We start from the raw sequence: 20,088 nt of genomic DNA on the forward strand, positions 1-20,088 counted from the left end.
TTCAGAATCTGTCATATCCTCTGGGATAGGGCCTATGCCCTCCCCCGTGTGTCTAGGCTCAGGGAGTATCCCTCTATGTGGAATGGGCTCCCAAAGTCCATCCCTATGCTAGGGATAAGTACTGATCTACTACAAGAGGCCCCATAGATTTCTGAGGTCTCCTCACTGACACCCACATTCATGGGGTCTGGATCAGTCCCATGCTGGTTTCCCAGCTATCAGTCTGGGGACCAAGGGTGCCTCCTTGTTCAGATCAGCTGTTTCTGTGAGTTTCACCAGCCTGTTATGGACCCCTTTGCTCATCAGTCCTCCGTATCTGCAACTGGATTCCAGTTCAGTTCAGTGTTTAGCTGTGGGTGTCTGCTTCTACTTCCACCAGCTGCTGGATGAAAGCTCTAGGATGACATATAAGTTGTCATCAAGCTCATTATCAGAGGAGGGCATTTAAGGTAGCCTCTCCTCTGTTGCTTAGATTGTTAGTTGGTGTCATCTTTGTAGATCTCCAGACATTTCCCTAGTGCCTGATTTCTCTTTAAACCTATAATGACTCCCTCTATTATGGTATCTCTTATCTTGCTTTCCTCTATTCTTCCCCTGACTCAATCTTCCTGCTCCCTCATGTCCTCCTCACCCCTCCTCTTCTCCCCTTCTCTTTCTCCTAGCTCCCTCCCCCCATGCTACCAATTAACTCAGGAGATCTTGTCCCTTTTCCTTTCTCAGGGGAACCATGTATGTCCCTTTTAGAATCCTCCTTGTTTCCTAGCTTCTCTGGTGGTGTTGGTTGTAGGCTGGTAATCCTTATTTGCCTTTTTACTCCATAAGTACATGCCTTGTCTGCCTTGTCACCAATGGCTAAAGATAGTCCTGGCACAGTAAAATTTTATAATGAATATTTTTGACCTCGTGAATAAATATGCAGACAGACAAAAGCCCCAAATTTCTCCACATCCATCCATCAAAGAACCTTCCAGGCACTTTTCTGCAGAAAATGGAATTTTCTCCTAAGGAATTTGCTAAAATCCATCCCTACAGGATGGCAGCCATAAATAGGCTTAAAATAAAAGCAATGGAGGAGATGCTTATGTGGCATTTGTTTTTTTTTTTTTTTTTCTGCCCTTCTGAAAATTGGGTGTGGTCAGGTGAAGAGAAGAGGGTGTGAGAACACAGGACGGCAAGCAGGCAGGTAAAGCATCATCAAGATTAGCAAGCCTGTGAGGACAGATCTCCTTTTTAGATATATCAAGGACATCCAAAAGCGCCTGTAGATTTTCAACAGCTTTTAGCAGTTTCAACTCTATCATCAGAAATAATATTACACAAATAAATGTCCACCACAATGGTGATTCATGTGTAGTCACTGGTAGTTAGATATTTTTATTTATTTTTTAAAGTAAGTTAGTTTGGGTTGCTACATGTCTGTGACTCCACCATAAACCAGAGCTATTAGCTTTCTTTTCTGTGTTCACTGTGAGTAACATAATTGTATTTTGTACATAAGTCTTCATGGAAACATTTCAGATGCTGATAAAGATTCTGTAAATTTACTGGGACCTACTAGGGATTCAGACCCACTTTAAGGCAAGGTTAACTGAGAGTGAGATTCATGTGTCCCTAGAATGTTACAGAAGTTTTTGAGGGAAAGCCTCTTTGATATGAGATGTCCTTCTGTATGCTGTGAATATGTGTTGTTTTATTGGCTGATAAATGAAGCTGATTTGGCCAATATCCAAGGAAAATATAGCTAAGTGGGAAATCCAAACAGAGAGAAGGAAAGAAGGTGGAATCAGAAGTTGCCATGTAGCTGCCGAAGATATAAGATGCCAGAACATTACTGGTAAGCCATGGCCATATGGTGATACACAGATTATTAAAAATGGGTTAATTTATAAGAGAGAGGTTAACCAGTATATGCCTGAGCCATTAGCCAAGCAATGATATTTAATATTAGCCTCTAGTGATTAGTTCATAAGTGACTGCAGGGACCCACGGGCAAGAGAGAAACTGGTCCAGGGAGACCAGCAGGACAGAAATACATTCAACTACACCTCTTTTTTGGATATCTTTCAATAGAAACTAGACTTTTGTATCGTGGGATGGTTTAAGCATCCTTCTTTAATGAATTGTCCACGTTGTTGTGGGATATTTGTATACTGTGTGAAGATGTGTCACTGTGCTTGGTTTAATAAAGAGCTGAATGGCCAATATCTAGGCAGAAGAGATAGGTGGGATTTCCAGGGAGAGAGAGGAAGAGGAGGAGGAATGTAGGCATATGAACTTCTCCAGGGAGATGCTAAGGAGACATAGAGGGAGTCAGACATACAGAATGAAAGAAAGGTAAAAAGTCAAATGGTAAAACATAGATTAATAGAAACAAGTTAATTTAAGTTATAAGAGCTAGTGGGACAAAGCTAAGCTAAGGCTGAGCTTTTATAATTAATAATAAGTCTCATTGTCATTATTTGTGAGTTGGTGATCCCAATGAAAAAGTACTGCTACACCACCTTACAGTTCTTACCATAGTGTTCAACATGTTCTGTCTTCTATGAGCTGACACTAAAATATCTTTGTAGATTTTCATTCTTTTGTGTGCACAACTGAAAACAAATAGAAAGTAAATATAGAAAGCGAATGTCCTCAATTATATTCAGGATATCAAAACAAAATCTACAGCTAATTTCATAGTGAGTCATACTTAATGGTAAGAAAACTGCACACCTTCTTGTAAGGCTTGGCAACAAGAATACGCCATCATACTAAATTTATTAGGTCATATGGTAAAGACACCAATTAAAAGATGAAATGTGGTAGCATTAGTGTCAACACAAGAGAGGAAGGTAGAGAAAGGAAAGGGAGAGGATTGAGAGGGAGAAGGAGGAGAGTTAGAGAGAGGGAAAGAAATCCATAAATTTAATAAAACATGTATAACATGCATAAGGAGAAGTAAATTTCTGACAAGAAATCAAGAACATAAATAAGGAGCAGGATATTCTATACTTATAGATAGAAATGAGTATTATTTAAATGTCAGTTCTTCCCAACTTGGTCTTTAGAATCACTGCAATACCAATCATACTGAGGAAATTACTGTTTGGAGCTGACATGCTGCTTCTGAGGTTTACACACAAAGGCAAATGACCCTCAACAGCAAAGTCAGTATCAAAGGAGAACAGAAATAGAGATATAAACCTCTGACTTCAAAATGATAATGTAAGGGATGAGGATAGAGTTGAGTGTCAGCATGCTTGCTTAGCAATTACAAAGTCTCCGGGTTTAATTCACAGTACTAGGGTGGGGGGAGGGGAATCAAGCAGGAAAGAAAAGCACCACAGCAACCCAGACAGTGTTGTGATAAAATAACAAATAAATACATCAGAACAGAAACACAGACAGTGGTGGTTGACTTCAGGGAGAGTGAAAATGACTAGAGTGTGGTGAGACCTTGTCAAGTGGCACTTAATATTTTTTTATTTCTTTTATTTAAAAGAAAGAAACCTTTAAAAAGTATACAGTGTGAGTTCTGTAGCTGAAGCAAATATCTGCCCTACTATTTTGTGCTTTTCACTATATTTTCTAATTAATAGACTATTTTTGGTACAGGTGTAAATTTGTAGAAAGTTGTGCAGAAATTACACTCTGCACAGCTTCCTAGTAACTAACATCTTGCTGTGATGTGATGTATTTGCTATGATAAACCAACTGATAATCACATATTATTAATCATATCCATAAGTTACAGTAGTGCTCTTTTTTGTCTTTAAGTTCTTTGACCTTTGACAGATATGGAAGGTCACCTATCCATAATTACGGTATGTTATAATAATATTTATTAAACATTGGTGTTATATCTATTTATTCATCCCTTCCTCCTGAGAACATTGCAACCTCTGACCTCTTTACAACACCTTGTCTTTTCCAAGTAATCATATTAGTAGGTCATACAATCTATACTCTTTCACACTGGTAGCTTTCACTTAAATACATGTATTTATGTCCATGCCTTCATTTTTTCTTTCTTTTTAAGTTTAATCTATAAAGCAGGCATACTAAGAGTGTAATGATTCATAAAATAGTTATGGCTATATAATGCAATAAATCACTTAAATTTATGAATTGTTGACTTCTGGAAATTTCTATATGGTCTTTTCAGAACATGGCTCACTGTCAATATCTTAAACTACAGAAAATAGAACCTTGAATGGTAGAGACTGCCATCACAGGTCAGGCTTTTAAGACTGAATGGTAGATGCCAAACTTGCAGGGATCCCGCCTACAGATGTATACAGCTGGACCAATAAAATTACTCTTTTGGATTTCATGACTGCATTTTAAAAACTGAAATATTTGGGACCATCCCATGAGCCTTCTTTGTTGTTGTTTTGCTGAGGCAGGATCTTGTCTGGGGAGACAGATCCATGGGTAAAGCACTTGCCAAGCAAGTATGAGATCCTGAGTTTGAATCTCCAGAATCCACATAAAGAAGTGTGTTGTAGAAGGCACATATAATCTTAGCAATCCAACAGATAGATAGGAGGTGTAAACAATCCCTAGACACTCATAGACCATCTCCCTACCCCAAACTCCCGAGTCCCAGTTCTTTTGCCCTTGTCTCCTCTACCTGCAATCATAGACCAAGTCCCAGTTTTGGAAGGGAGGGAGGAAGAAAAAAGGAAGACTTCATGGAGGAAGTGGTAGAGACCGAGGGAAGGACCTTCTAGTAGGATGATGATGCTACAAATATACTAATTTTTCAGTTTCATTTAGTCTCTTCTTTAGGCCATGCATTATGTCCTGAGTAACAGTAACTTTGTACTTTAATGTACAAAGGCTCAAACACCAAGGACTGACTGGCAAACAAAGCTATCCTCTGATGGAAGCTTATTTCTTCTTATTGCTGAATAACCTCCCATTGTTGGCACACACTGGTTTTCTTATCGTCAAGGTGGTTCCCAAGTGTTGGCAGCTGGGAACAAAGCATGTGTTGAACGGCAAGAGAGGAAGTGAGACATGTACTGAGATGCTAGGGGCGACTGGCTTGCAGGTTAGTTACAGTCAGAATCTTGTCCCTTCCTTGTTGTCATTTCTTTCTCTGTACTTCATGATGGTTTAGAATCATTTATGTACTTGTCTCTATGAGGTAATACTTTTCCTGCATGTAACTATTTTTTTTGCTTGTGTCTATGCATGTTATTTAGTTTGTTACCATATTGTGCCTTGAATCTAGGGTCTCAAATACAGCTAATCAAGTACTCTATGTCCCCAGCCCCTCGTTTGTTTATTTTGAGACAGGATCTCACTAAGTTGACCAAGCTGGCTTCTAGATGATGAACTCAGTTTTGGACTTTTAATCCTCTGGCTTCAGCTTCCCAAGTAGGTGGAAATGTACCACATGGCAAAAGAGTACATTTTTCTTTTTGTGTTTGTGGTGGTTAGTTTTTTGTCAACTTGACACAAACCTAGACATATCTGGGAAGAGGAATTCTCAGTTGAGGAATTGCCTCCATTAGATTGGCCTGTGGGCATGTCTGCAAGGCATTTTTTTTTTTTTTTTTGTAATTTTCTTTCTGATTAATGACTGATGTGGGAGGGCCCAGCCCACTGTGGGAAGTACCACCCCTTGGTAGGCAGTCCTGAATTGTATAAGAAAGTAGTTTCTCCTTTCCTGCCTCTGTTCGTGCTAGAGTTCTTGCCTTAGTTTCCTTCAATAATCATGATTGAGACATATAAGCCAAATAATAAGATTCTTCCCTGAGTTACCTTTGGCCATGGTGTTTATCATAGTAATAGAAGTCAAACCAGGACAGTTTGGGTTCTTTTGTTTTCATTGTTGGTGTTGTTTGTTTGTTTGCACTGAGATTGAATTTACAGCCTTGCAGATGCTAGCCATATGCTCTACTACTGTCCTATGACCACCAGTCCTACCTGCCCTGTTTGTTTCTTTACTTTATTTTCTGCCCTTAAATTTACAGCTCTACTGCTTCAGGCTCCCATATAGCTGAGATTATAAGCCTGGGCTGAAAAGTTATGGCAAGTTCATTTACTTGTATTTATCTGTCCAGAAAAAAAACGCACTTGGTACCCACTACATATTGAATTCATCTTTAAATAGGAATAAAGGGACAAATTCATGTAAGCATTGTGAGGGGAATATGGGGCTGAGAAGATATGGAAACTATATTTAGAGTACAGAGGCTTGAACATTTGAGGTGTTGAGTAAAGCTATTTGCACCTCCACTAAACTTTTCCAAGTGTAAGCATCTTACAATTAGATACGTATATTGAAGTGTTACTTTATCATTATTTACACTATTCAGAAAAGAGTATATTGTCTTTACTTTCTCAAGAATTATCAAGATTGAGAAATCTAAACAGAATTACTCAATAATATGTGGAAACATCAGAGTTTGAACCTAAGATCAGATTAGGTGACTACTAAAACTTATTGTGTCATTCTTCCTGTTTCTTTTAAAATATTTTATTGTGTTTGTTTATGTGGGCGTGTGTGTGCAACAGTGCATTCATAGACACTGGGACAACCGGATACCAGGAATCAAAGTCAGGCTCAGCAACAGGCACCTTTACTTGCTGACTCATCTCTCCAGCCCTTTCTTCCCATTCTTCTTAAAAAGTTGTTAATACTACATTATTTTTGTTTTTAATTGAAAGCTGTACATATTTGTGAAGAACATTTTGATCCATGTAAACTTTGCATAAAAGTAAAATCAGTTGTTTTTTTGCATATCTATCACATCATATTTTATCATTCTTTGTAGCACAATATTCAAAACCATTTTTTGCTATTTTGAAGTTTAATTCGATATTGTAAGATTTATTCTCCCTCTATGCAGTAGGCGATTAGAAATTATTCTTTTTACCTAGAAGTAACTTTGCACCCACAGACAAGTTTTCTATGCAACTTCATCCCTCTTCCCTCCCTTCTAAAGTCTTGCATAGCCTCCATTCCACTCTCTACTGCTATTAGGTCAACTCTGTTGTACTCCACAATAAGTGGCCATGCAGTACTTTTCTTATTTCTTAAATCATGAAATCTTGTGTATTCATCCATGTTGTTGCAAATGACTGGATTGTTTTTCACTGTGTATATGTGTATAAACATTTTTTCATTTGCCATTTCTTTCATTGATTTGTATATGTGTGCCAGTTTGTGCATATAATTGCAAGAGGCCAGAAGAGAAAATCAGATCCCCTAGAACTGGAATTACACATGATTAAGAGCTACCTGTGTGGGTTCTGGGAATTGAACTTGGGTCTTCTAAAAGAGCAGCAAGCACCCTTTAAAGCTGAGCCATCTCTTCAGCCCCATCTTTATCCATTCATATATTGAAGGATACTTAGTTAACTCCATGTCTTAGCTACTCAATATAAGAGTGAGGATGTCTTCTTTTTATTTATACTTCATTTTATTGTTTATATTTTACTTTATTTCATTTCATTTGAATATATATATATATATATATATATATAATATATCATAGTATTACTGGATCATATAGCCATGTGACTTTCTATCTTGGTCACACTAATTTACATTTTGGTCAACAGTACATAAGAGTTCCCCTTAGATCACTCTCCTCTGTCAGGATGCTACCTTTCCCCTGTACCCTGCTCACCTTGGATCATTAGTTCACTTCACTGCTTTACAATAATCTCCTTCACTAGATACCCTCCTCAGATGGAACCTTGTCCCCATTTCAGGTGTGCCAGGATCTTAATTCTCAAATAATTTGTGGCCAACCTATTAGTAAAGAATGCAGCTCTTCAATATTGCAGTTTTCCTCCTTTCTGGTGTCAGCAGGAGTTGTGTCCCTGAGCACCTGAGATGCTATTGTGCAATACAGGCAGTGGTTAGGCTAGTAGTGTTCCAAATTCTTTGAGCTATAACGATGACTCACAGTAGTTTTTGTTCTTTTGTATTTATTCCTATAGCTTCAGTTAGTCTATGACTCAATACTGAACCTTGTGGCAATCTCTTTCTCGAGGCACTGCACATTAGGAACTGGTTTATCTCCTTAGGACCTCTAGAAGACAATTAAATGTCATTGCTATAATTATTTTTTGTTCTCTGTCTGTCTTGATATCCTGAAAGAGAAGTTGTGTGACCCACAGAGAGGTAGCACATGGCTCAGGCTAGCAGCCTGGTAGGTGGGAGGCAGGGTGTGTCCCTTGACGTTAAATATACTGTGACCCAATCTGAAACTTAACTGCTTGACTTCATGCTGGAAGATAGGCAAATAGGCTGATTGGCAAAACAGCAGAAGGAGGTGGTGTTAGGAACAGGAGCAGTCAGCATCTGCTTTTCCCTTTTCTGGAGAGAAGACTATTGACTTGGAATTGCCTTTGAGCAGAGGGTTAAGGTAAGGGTAATTTAAGAAAATGCCTTGAAAACAGTTTACCTTGGGGAGGTAAAGTGTTTTGTATGGAATGATGAAGGAGCAAGTAATTTCCATATGCCTGAATCATTTTCTTTGAATGAGGCAAATAGCAAAGTGAAGTGCAAGGAATAGCTGGGTTTTTTTTGTTTGTTTGTTTTGTTTTGTTTTGCTTTGCTTTTAGTAAATTAGAAGTTACAAATGTGTCCTGAAATATGAATCACTAAGACACAAGTGCTTTTTTTGGTTGTGGCTCAAGATAAAATTGGAGTTTACATCCTTGCTCTTAATAATACTCACTTTATATTGAAATGAGTTGTTTGTGATTCTACCAAGAAAAAGTTAAATCCGTTACTCTTGGCTAAGTTTCTCTTCTCTCTATTGACAGGGCAGGTCTGTGGTTTGTAACACTGCTTGACAATATAATACTGCCTTTTTAGTACAAGAGTTTAAATGCATATATCTTTTTGGTGCTGAGTAAGTGTGTGTGTGTGTGTGTGTGTGTGTGTGTGTGTGTGTGTGTGTTGTAGTCAACAAAAACTAAACCAGTGGGATATAAGGAGTTTTGGAGTGGGGCTTTTTGTTTGGTATTGTTTGTTTATTTTCAGCCAAAAGAATAATATTTTGATGTTATTTGGAGTGACAGGTCTCTTTGGGTGGGAGAAGAATCTGAATTTTAGAATTAACCATATATGGAGGGCAGGCATTGAACTTTCAGGTAGAATCATTGAAGATCAGGACAAAGGGTCTTTTTACTTTCTACTCTAGAATTCTCCAATGATTACTACTAGCTGCCTGATGAATGAGGAAGGAGGCCCCACATTTTTCCTCAAAGAACATGCCTGTTTGTGGGTTTAGAACTCTCCATACTCTACTACTGGACTTGGCTTTTATACGGAACAAATTACATCAGCCAGTATCTGTAGATAAGGAAACAGCCAATAGATCAATGGATAATGATTTCTCTAAGAGAAAAGACAAATGGTATATTTGAGGATGTGAGCAAATTTCCTCTCCACTTTGAAAGTGGAGTGAAACTATTTGCCATTTTAATTGCTCGGAATGACTCTTTGGTCCTTTTGCCAAGCAAATATCATGATTGTTATGTCTTTATTTTCCCAAATCCTTTAAGAACAGCAGCATCAGAACCATCAGATTGGTTTAGATTAAAAGAACAGTGGCGTTATAATTTAATTAAGAAGGGCCAATTTCTTTCTCCACTGTGACCATTTTATATTTGTTAAAAACATTTTGTGACTCTCAGTTTATTATATTCCTTATTACATTCCAGTACTAATTCCAGTACATGTGCTAAGATGTCCACGCCCACACAACTCTCATCACTGGGGTGGGCCAGGAAGACTGTATGACCTAGAGTTATACATTCAAGAAAGCCTGGATTTTAAAATTCCATGTTAACTGCTACAGCTTTACTTGTATGTTAAGTATATTAGATAATTCTAAAACTTAAAAACAATTGCAATATCTATACCCCTTTTTGGCATTATCTTACATTTATTAGTATGCACAGGGCCTCAAAATATAGAATTGATTTGGGCCCTCTATTTATGGAAGTCCCTGATGTCTTGTTAAATAGGTTTTCACAGTATTGTGATTTATTCATATAGAATATATATTCTATAACTAATCACCTAAAGAATCATTAAAGTGACAGTGCCTTGTAAAGTGAGACAGGGACTCACCCCTGTTTGAATGAGGCAAAATTTACCAAGCAGGTGGTATTGAAGTGGCTAGGGAATGTCACCTAAAGTTGGGGCAGTGAAGGGTTGATATTAGTCGATCCAGGTGATAATTTTCAATAGCTAATATATTTTTTTGGTAAATAGTCAAAGTCCAAGATAATTTTCATATTTTTTACTTGGGATAGTGGATGAAAGGAGTGTTATAAACCAAATAGGTAATGGGAATCAAGTTACATTCTCACATTAGGCAGATAGATAGATAGATAGATAGATAGATAGATAGATAGATAGATAGATAGATAGATAGATACATAGATATGGCTGAATAGTTCAATTCAGGGCATGTTGAATATAAGTTGACTTTTGAGACACCAGTGTGTAGTGAGTCTCTGTCCCACCAGGCAGTTACCAAATAACCATAAAGAGGCTTCTTATTCATTATAAAAGCTCATCCCACAGTTTAGTTTTCTTTCTAATTAGCTCTTATAACCTAAATTAACCTATTTCTATTAATTTACATGCTGCCTTGTGGCTCATGGCTTGTCACTTTATCTCCTACATGTTATGCTTTCTCCATGTCTCCTCACAACTTCTCCCCTTCTTTTTGTTCTCATCATCCTCTGTGGCTGGAAAACCTGCCTAGCTATTGGACATTCAGCTCTTTATTAAATCAACCATAGTGACACATCTTCACAATGTATAAAAAGATTATCCCACAACATTTTCCCCTTTGGGTATAAACAAAAAGGAAAGGTTTTAACTCTAACACAATAACACTGTAACAACAATTATCAGGTAAGAATTACATTCACAATGTCTAGTCCATTTTCATTTGGCAAATACGGAGAAAATATTGTATTATTTATTCTATCTTAGTCCAAAGTTTTATGCCTAAACCGTTTTTTGGCATAACTTTTTAAACCTTAAAACATCTTTTTAGACAAACAATTTAAGCATTTATGTTTCTCAACCTTATAAACTTTACATGTGTTGGTTAGTTTTTTTTTCTTAATTTAATAACAAGGAAAACTAAAACTATAAGTCTCTAGTCTCCAATCTCTATCAGAGACTCAAGAAGGATACAATATTACTTGAGAAACAGGAAGTGCAGAAAGCAACTTTCAAAGCTAAGAAAAATGACTCAAAGTTTCTCTATGTTGGGCCATCCGTCTCTGGCCTACAGGCCTAGAATATCTGACAGACTTTTTCTATGAAGTAGGAATTTTTGAAGGACTGTCATACTCTGTCTTGGAAAAGTGTAGTAGTTGCTTTCTTTTATGACCTGCTTCTCTAGTTTGAACAGCATACTGTCAGCAGTCAAGGCAAGGACGGTTTCTTGCTCAAATAGCTAGCTTTTGCCACAAAGGAAGCATCTTCAATGCCCAACATTAGTTTATGAAGTAGATAATTGTTGCCAGAAGCGGATGAGTCTCACTGTCATGAAAAGCCATATGTTATTAAAACATTAAAATGCCATATTCTGTAGGTCTCTGAAATGTTTGAAGACTACCTATTTAAAATATGTCTCTGATTGACCTTGAAAACATACCTAACATGACTATAAGTTTAGTTGTTATAGATGACTTACTACTTTCCTGTATTTCTTTATTATCTTAAGTAGATTTCAAGGACTAGACTTTACATTTTTAAATGAGTTACAAAGGTACATTACCTTAAACAAGAGACAGAAACATGTAATACAGTATAACAAAATAACCTTCAATTTATATCAATATACAAAAATATCTATATTAATATAAAGTATTTGAGACTATTGGTTGTTCTTTTTAGTTTGAAAGTAGATATAATAATATACCCTTTATCCTATCGTTTCTATTTCCCACATTTTATTTTCAGAATGAGATCCCTGGATCTAATTTCATTTTTTTAGTATCATCCCTGACCATGACCAATGACAACATGTGACCACCCCCCCCCACATGATGACAAATATCCATGGAATGACCAAAAACCACCCACCCTGATTTTTGGCAATGTGGGTGTCATGGTGTTAATATTACTTCCTATTGTCTGAGGTTGATAGCATCTTTAGGGGACCCTGACAAAATTAAGATAATGTTCAAGTCCTGGGGGAGCTAACTGTTGTCCAGTCTCAGTGTGATGAGGAAATTTAGGGTTTATCTGCAGTTTTGGCTGAAGTAGTCTGTGAGACTGGACCATCTCAGTGAATAATCTTGAAGTTTATGCTGTTCTGGATGCAGAATTCTCAGGAAACTGCAACATAGGCACACTAAGAACCTGAATCACCTGGGCTACCTGTTTTCGTTGGTGTCTGGTCTCCTTGCTCTGAAAACATACAAACTTTTAAAGGTAACATACATATTTGCATTAACACAAGTATGGGATGTGCAATGTGCAAAGTAAATAGAAGATTTTTTGTTCTAAGTTTGAGCAGGTAAAAAGCATCTCTCAACTTTATAAGTCCATTTGGACTACATAACCAAACTGTAATATAAATCTCTATCCATGCCATATGAAAGGATGACATGTAATAATAAGTCATGGTGACTTTGTAGCCAACAAGATTTATCATGTCTCATATCGTCTCCGAGCCATTCCCACGCAGAGGGAACAGCCATCACTGTACTGTAGTCTTTCTTGATTTCTACCCCATGTAGGTAGCCAAGATACTCAGAGGGTCTCGCCTGGTCAAATCTGATCTTTATTAATCTGGAAGGAATCCACAGTGTTTCATTTCCTGTTGAAACAAAAGCTTAACCTCTCCTCCAAGGCAAGATACTTTCCATTCTGAAATTTCGTTTCTGAAGCCAAGATTACCCTACAGTACATAGGCTGATTTAATTCATCAATCCCTTTCACAATACCATGTCTCTCAGCAGCTGTTGTCTGTTATGAGCATTCAAATAATTCAAAATTAACAAAGCACCATACAAAGTCCAAATTCCCTTACTTGGCTTATTCTTTTTTTTTATAAATTACTTCTCTCTTTAAAGACTTTACTATATTATTTTTAAATTATTTTTATGACTATATATGCTCTTTTTCTTTTCCTTAAGCCTGTGCACATTGTTAAACACACTATTGCCTCTTTAGTGCTTTTCTCATTCAGAACCTGCTTTACTATATATCTGCAACCTTTTCTGTCTGTATGAGCAAAATCTTAAACCACCATGCAGCTTAGCTCATGGTGTGCTGGAGACTCAAGCCAGAAGACGGTGGCCAAGGACGAGGAAGTCAATTTGGCTCTGTTTTTATGTGTTGGGAACCTTTTTAAAGCTTTCTTGGGTCTTATGTGGAAATACATGTCCCACATTGGTTGCCATTTGTAGTGAGTTTTTCTCTGTCCTGTCAGCCAGCTCCCAAATAACCACACTGAGACTTATTATTATTAACCCATAGCTTAGGCTTGTTTCTAACTAGCTCTTATAACTTAAATTAACCCATTTCTACTAATTTACGTGCTGCCACCTGGCTCATGGCTTTGTTACCTCCTCTCCTACATGTCATGCTTCCTCTGAATCTCTTTGAGACCCACCCAACTTCCCAGAATCCTCTGTTCCTAGAAATCTAAAGAGTGGCACATCTTCACAGTGTACAAAAAGATTATTCCACAACGGAGCAGAGATGTTTTGTGATAAAAATGATCTTGTTTATAAGAAGAGCCTACTGATACCTGTCAAATTAGAACTTTATAGTATTTAGGGTATTTTCCAGGGTTAGTAGGAAATGACAGCATATATCTACAGTTTCCACTTTTGAGCAATTTATTTAAATACCACAGAAGATCCCAGTAACACTCCATGACAGCTAGGAACTATACACTTAAAAGTGCCAAAAGAAGGGCTGGAGAGATAGCTCAGTGGTTAAGAGCACTGGTTGTTCTTCCAGAGGTCCTGTGTTCAATTCCCAGAAACCACATGGTGACTCACAACCATCTCTAGTGGAATCTGATACCCTCTTCTGGCATGAAGTCATACATGCAGATAGATCAGTCATATACATAAAATAAATGAATAAATAAACCTTTATTTAAAAGCAAATAAAGAATTCCCAAAAGAATTAATGTTGATGCTTCTTGGTTTTCTGTAGTCGGTATTCAATTAGAGATGGGTATTCATGTTATAATTTATTTATTTATTTTTATTTCTGAGATTATTGTATAATTACAGCATTTCTCCTTTCCATTTGCTCCTTCTAAACCCATCCATATACCTCCTTCCCACTCTCCTTCAAATTAATTGCTTTTTTCACTAATTGCTGTTACATGCATATATGTATATGTTTATACATTCCTAAATAACACCAATTCAGTCAATGTAAAGTTCCTTGTATTTACTATTTCAGTTCTAATCATTTGTTACCAGCAAACAATGGGTGTGTTCTTCCCTGGGGAAGTGCGCCTTTCCCACTGGGGCTTCCCTCTGTTTCCCATAGTTCTTTGTGCATGGTTGAGGAATCGAGAGCTTTCTTCCATCCACTTTTGCATGTCCATTAGTGTTGTCACTTTTGGGCAGTCTTTCATCCTTTCTTTCTTGCCATTTCTCTTTTACCTTTATATGTTTTGCATTACTTCCTTTTAAAAACATTTTAAAATGGGGCAATTTTTTGATGTTATTAGGTTCATGTTACTTTTCTTTGTACAGTGGTTCTCAACCTTCCTAATGCTGTAACCCTCTTTTAATACAGTTCCTCATGTTGTGGTGACCCCAACCATGAAATTATTTCATTGCTGTTTCATGACTATGAATTTGCTGCAGTTATGAATCATGATATAAGTATCTCATAGGGGGTTATTTGATATGCAAGCCTTGAGAATGGGTCTAGTAGTTTGAAGTAGATGACAAAAAAGGTTGTGGATGGTAATGTGTGATACTTATTTAGAAACTGCCCTACCTATCACATACCCTTTCTTCTATTCTTCACCTGACTCAACCTTTCTGCTCCCTCCTGACCTCTGCATCCTTCCTCTTCTTCCCTTCTCATTCTTGTAGCTCCCTCCCCCCTCTTCCCATGCTCTCAATTTGCTCAGGGGATGGTGACCCTTTCCCCTTCTCCTGGGGACAATGTTTGTCTCTTTTAGGGTCCTCCTTGTTTACTAGTTTCTCTGGCAGCATGGATTGTAGGCTGGAAATCCTTTACTCTATGTCTAAAACCCACATATGAGTGAGTACATATCATGTTTATCTTTTTGTAACTGGGTTACCTCACTCAGAATGCTTTCTTCTAGTTCCATCCATTTTCCTGCAAATTTCGATTCCATTGTTTTTTTCCACTGAGTAGTACTCCATTGTGTAAATGTACCACATTTTCTCTATCCATTCTTCCGTTGAGGGGCATCTAGGTTGCTTCCAGTTTCTGGCTATTACAAATAGTGCTGCTGTGAACATCGTTGAACAGATGTCCTTGTTGTATGAATGTGCTTCTTTTGGGTATATGCCTAGGAGTGAAATTGCTGGATTTTGTAGTAGACTGATTCCCATTTTCTTGAGGAGTCGCCATACTGATTTCCAAAGTGGCTGTAAAAGTTGGCACTCCCACCAGCAGTGGAGGAGTGTTCCCCTTTCTCACATCCTCTCCAGCATAAACTGTCATTGGTGTTTTTGATTTTAGCCATTCTGACAGGAGTAAGATGGTATCTCAGAGTTGTTTTGATTTGCATTTCCCTGATGGCTAAGGATGTTGAACACTTTCTTATGTGTCTTTCAGCCATTCTAGATTCTTCTATTGAGAATTGTCTATGTAGTTCTGTATCCTACTTTTTAATTGGATTGTTTGGTGTTTTGGAGACTAGCTTCTTGAGTTCGTTGTATATTTTGGAGATCAGCCCTCTGTCAGATGTGGGGTTGGTGAATATCTTATCCTATTCTGTGGGCTGCCATTTTGTCTTGCTGACTGTGTCCTTTGCCTTACAGAAGCTTCTCTGATTCAGGAGGTCCCATTTATCAATTGTTGATCTCAGGGTTTGTGCTACTGGTGTTATGTTCAGGAAGCGGTCTCCTGTACCAATTAATTCAAGGGTATTTCCCACTTTATCTTCTAATAGGTTCAGTGTAGCTGGGTTTATGTTGTGGTCTTTGATCCATTTTGACTTAAGTTTTGTGCAGGGCAAAAGGCTTGGGTCTATTTGTAGTCTTCTACATGTCCGCATCCCGTTATGCCAGCACCATTTGTTGAAGATGTTCTCTTTGTTCCAGCATATAAATTTGGATTGTCAAAAATCAGGTGTTCGTGGTTGAAAACCCTGATATTAACCCACACACCTATGAAAAAAAATATTTTTTACTTTAGAAATTATTTCTGTTGTTGGGGAAGTATGATGTATGGCAGATGTGCCATGGAGCACTGGTGTGTCAGAGGACTTCTTTGTGAAACTAGTTCTCTCCTTCCACCTTTATAGCGTGTGTTCTAGGATCCAACTCACCTGGTCAGGCTTTGTGTGGGCTCTGGTCTTCACCACTGAGCTATAGTCCTGCTCTCTCTTCATTTTTATCCTATTGTTCTCACTGCATACGCCACTTGTTATTTGAAAATTATACTTTTGATGGATATATAACTTCTTTAAGCATCCTCTTAATTCTTGACATACATGTTGTTTTTATTTGATAATAAATGTCAAAAACTTTACTTTTAATCCATAATCTTAGGATTGGAAAGTCCTACAAGATAGTTTCTTATATTAAGGAATAACAAAGTGTTTTAAGATCCTTAAACCACAAGAAATGCTTTTCCAGAAAAGTTTTAAAAATGTATAAGCTGGGTGTATTTCTGAATTCCTTACAAAAGTATTTTGCACTCTCCTATGATTGTCTAAACAAGACAGAGAGGTGGAATCAAGAGTACTTGTGGGGATTATGTTGCTAAATGACAGTTCATCAAAGAAAAAATGCTGTGTATCATTAAGGTCTACCCATTCTTAGTAATAAACAGTACAGTTCAGATGTTCCGAACTTGATAAGTAAAATATATGCTCCAATAGCACAGAGTGAAGTTTAGAACCTGAACCTCTGCTAAGAGATATGTGATGTAGCCTGACTCTTGGAAGGTTCTGGGACTCAAGGGTGCATGAAATGAGTTTCTGGGATCTTGATTGGAGATATAGGATGCAGTATTTGGGTCAGCTTCACAGTTTCCTCTAGGTCATCCCTTTAAATCAGAGGGTACTAACACAAAATAGGAGACCCAATACTCACAAAAAGAAATAAAGATTCTAGTCTAGACTAGGAATATTGTGAAATCCTCTTTTGTGAGTTTCTTGACTCTGACCTGCTATTAGATTTTCAGGATAACTGTGCATTCTACTTTCACTGTCCATAGTACAATAAATATGTTTCAAAGAAGGACTTCCCAAATATTTAAAAACTCACATTATCAAGACTGCTTTATACCCTTGACTGAAACCAGAGGTAATTTTGTTTATTGGTTAGAATATGGTAAGAATGTGAGCAAAATTTATAATATAATTTGGATTGGTGTCAGAAGACTGTGTTGTTGTAAAAGTGAACCTCAAACTTTCAGTGATTTATGTCAATAAAGGGATACACACACACACACACACCAGTATGAATCAGGCAGACTGCCCATCTTTGTGCATTAGAGGTGTCATACCAAAGTAGCTGAGGCAAGAGGAAAGCTAAGGTATTCAAGTAGACTTGAGTGACACAGCTTAAAAGTGACACGTACCAACTCCTGGCTCAGTCAACTAGCCAGAATTAGAAACATGGTTCAAATCCAGCTGGATGAGAACCCTGGAAAATATGCAGAAGAACACACAAATATTTCATGAATCCTACTGGTCATTAATGTACATTCTTTATCCTTGTTCCTTTAAAATTATCTACTTAAAAATCTATAGGCAGTATCACATCTTTTTAAACTAAAAAAACAAGAACTTTCTTAAATCATCATGTTGTTTTCCTATATGCTTAATGGGCACTTGCATGATGTAGTACATAACATGTTTTGAAGAAATCAAAACTTTTGACTTATCAATTCTAAGATCTCTGTAAGTCATTTAACTTCTCCAAACCTGCTTCCTAGCTAAAAATTGAATAGTGATTTCTCATCTATGAGTATATTTTTAAAAATTAGGTTGAGGATAGCATGCAAAGCACTAGACATAATGCCTAACACACGAAAGATGTTAAACAAATGCAATTTTCATTTTATTTTTATTTGAATTGTCCATCATATAGTAGGGTCTGTAGTACACTCATAATCCTCAGACAGCAATGTACTCAGTGGGGACAGGAGGTATTTTTGCTGAGTTTAAATGAAATGTCTATTTCTTATTCTTGTAGGTCATGGGGAGTTTCAAAGGTCATGCCCTTCCTGGAACCTTCTTTATTCTCATGGGCTTTTGGTGGAGTACAAAGGTTATTCTGAAATATGTCTACAAAAAGCAAACTCGGACCTGCTACCTTAGTTCCAAAACATTTTTACGTCGAGCAGAAATTTGGGAAGGAGTTGTCGCAATCATAATGGCTTTAACTGGTAAGCTGACTATGGTTGTGTTCTGTTATCTTCTGTAGAGTAATATTTTATTAGTGAAAAAAATGCCAATACAAGATTGAGATATACTAAGTGAATTTTGTATGTTTCTTAGTATTTATCCCAATTACAGTTTATAACAGATATACACTTAGGAAAATGATTATTTTTAATTATACAAAGCCTAATCCTTAATGAGTCACAGTATTTAATTTGCCTATTCAACTAAGTGAATTTCCTTTGTATAACAAGTTGGAGCCTGTGAAATAGTTTGATACAAGTTGTTCTGATCACTTAAAGAGTAAACTCTGTAAGAAACCATTTTGTAAATTACACTAATCAAGTGATTACGGGTAATCTTCAATAACAAATCATTTCTGAGAAATGATAGAGGGAGTCAGGTCTGAAGGATCTCTTGTTCCATGTACATCCACCTTGTTTCCTAGCCTGGATAGAGTCCAGATAACTCTTCACTTGAAGAACTTTCCATTGCTATTGAACATTCTATAAAAAGGTTCTGCATTTTCACAGTAATGTGGTAGATGCTCCTTTGTAAATGATAACACTTCTAATTTTCCACCAATTGTTTTCATTCATGTCAATAGGACTTTGTTGTGAGCATCAAATTACAAAGTAACCATTTCCAAAGAGCAGAATTCCCCTGCACATTGTAGAGGTTAACAAGGCAGTGTCTAAAAAGCACCAACAAACCTGTCTACATGAATAATTAACCACATGGAGAGTCTGTTTGAACAATCTCTATTATTCTTAATTGGGGAAAATCTAAATGCTTTATCACTTTTGTCAGGAATCACAGAAAGCACCTTACTTTGTAATAGCTGCTTAAGGGTGTATTATCTAGAAAGGAAGTAAACATCCTTTATATGACACAAACCATAAATCCAAATCTCCGAGTCATCCAGGACTCCAGTCATTGATTAGAGCCAGTTGTTGAACTAAAATTATCATTGTTAAGGATATGAAACAGTTATTTGGCTCATTTGTCTATATGTGAATAAGACATGTTATCCAAACCAACAGTTGAACTTTTGAATCAAGTCTAAGTCATTATTGCTAGGTTTTCAGCGGAAAACTCAGAGTGAGTTAATCAATGTCATAATGTTAGAATAAGCAATGAACACATGGCCCTGTGTCTTCACGAGTAGTCAGTTGAGTTGGGAAGAGGGTTGCTGAAACTGTGTTGTATTCCTCGGCAGGTATGGTTGGGGAGCAGTTCATCTCAGGCGGACCGTACCTGAATTTGTATAAAGATGGCCAGTGGAATCAGCTTCTGGGCTGGCATCACACAACCATGTACTTCTTCTTTGGGTTACAGGGTGTATCCCAAGTCATATGTTTCACGACCAATTTGTTTCCAACATCCTTGAGCAAGTTAATGTTATCAAATGCCATCTTTGTAGAGTGTAAGTATGAGGGAAAGAACATGTTCTCTGTTCTTTTTATTAGGGGGCATTGATGTAGTGCTTTATAATAGCATGCCTTTTGTTTCTCTGTATCACTTTGATTGG

The 20,088-nt window shown here is 37.2% G+C and overlaps 1 protein-coding gene across 4 annotated transcripts in view; it reads left to right on the forward strand.

Moving 5' to 3' along the window:
- The window catches only part of LOC100757327 (transmembrane protein 45A-like), a 90,672-nt gene that overhangs the window by 42,147 nt on the left and 28,437 nt on the right, over window positions 1-20,088 (forward strand). For 3 of the 4 annotated variants that reach the window (XR_004769888.1, XM_027412487.2, XM_027412489.2), the window contains exons 2-3: window positions 18,370-18,562; window positions 19,777-19,983. Coding sequence is in view for 2 of the 4 variants with exons in the window: in XM_027412487.2 (XP_027268288.1) it covers window positions 18,373-18,562; window positions 19,777-19,983 (397 nt within the window). In the remaining 2 variants the exon portion in view is untranslated. Of the gene's footprint in view, window positions 1-8,005; window positions 8,373-18,369; window positions 18,563-19,776; window positions 19,984-20,088 lie in introns of those variants that run through there. The other variant, XR_004769889.1, reaches the window with a different exon arrangement.

This window comes from Cricetulus griseus, chromosome 4 (assembly GCF_003668045.3).
Source record: "Cricetulus griseus strain 17A/GY chromosome 4, alternate assembly CriGri-PICRH-1.0, whole genome shotgun sequence".
In the NCBI taxonomy this organism is placed as follows: Eukaryota; Metazoa; Chordata; class Mammalia; order Rodentia; family Cricetidae; genus Cricetulus; species Cricetulus griseus.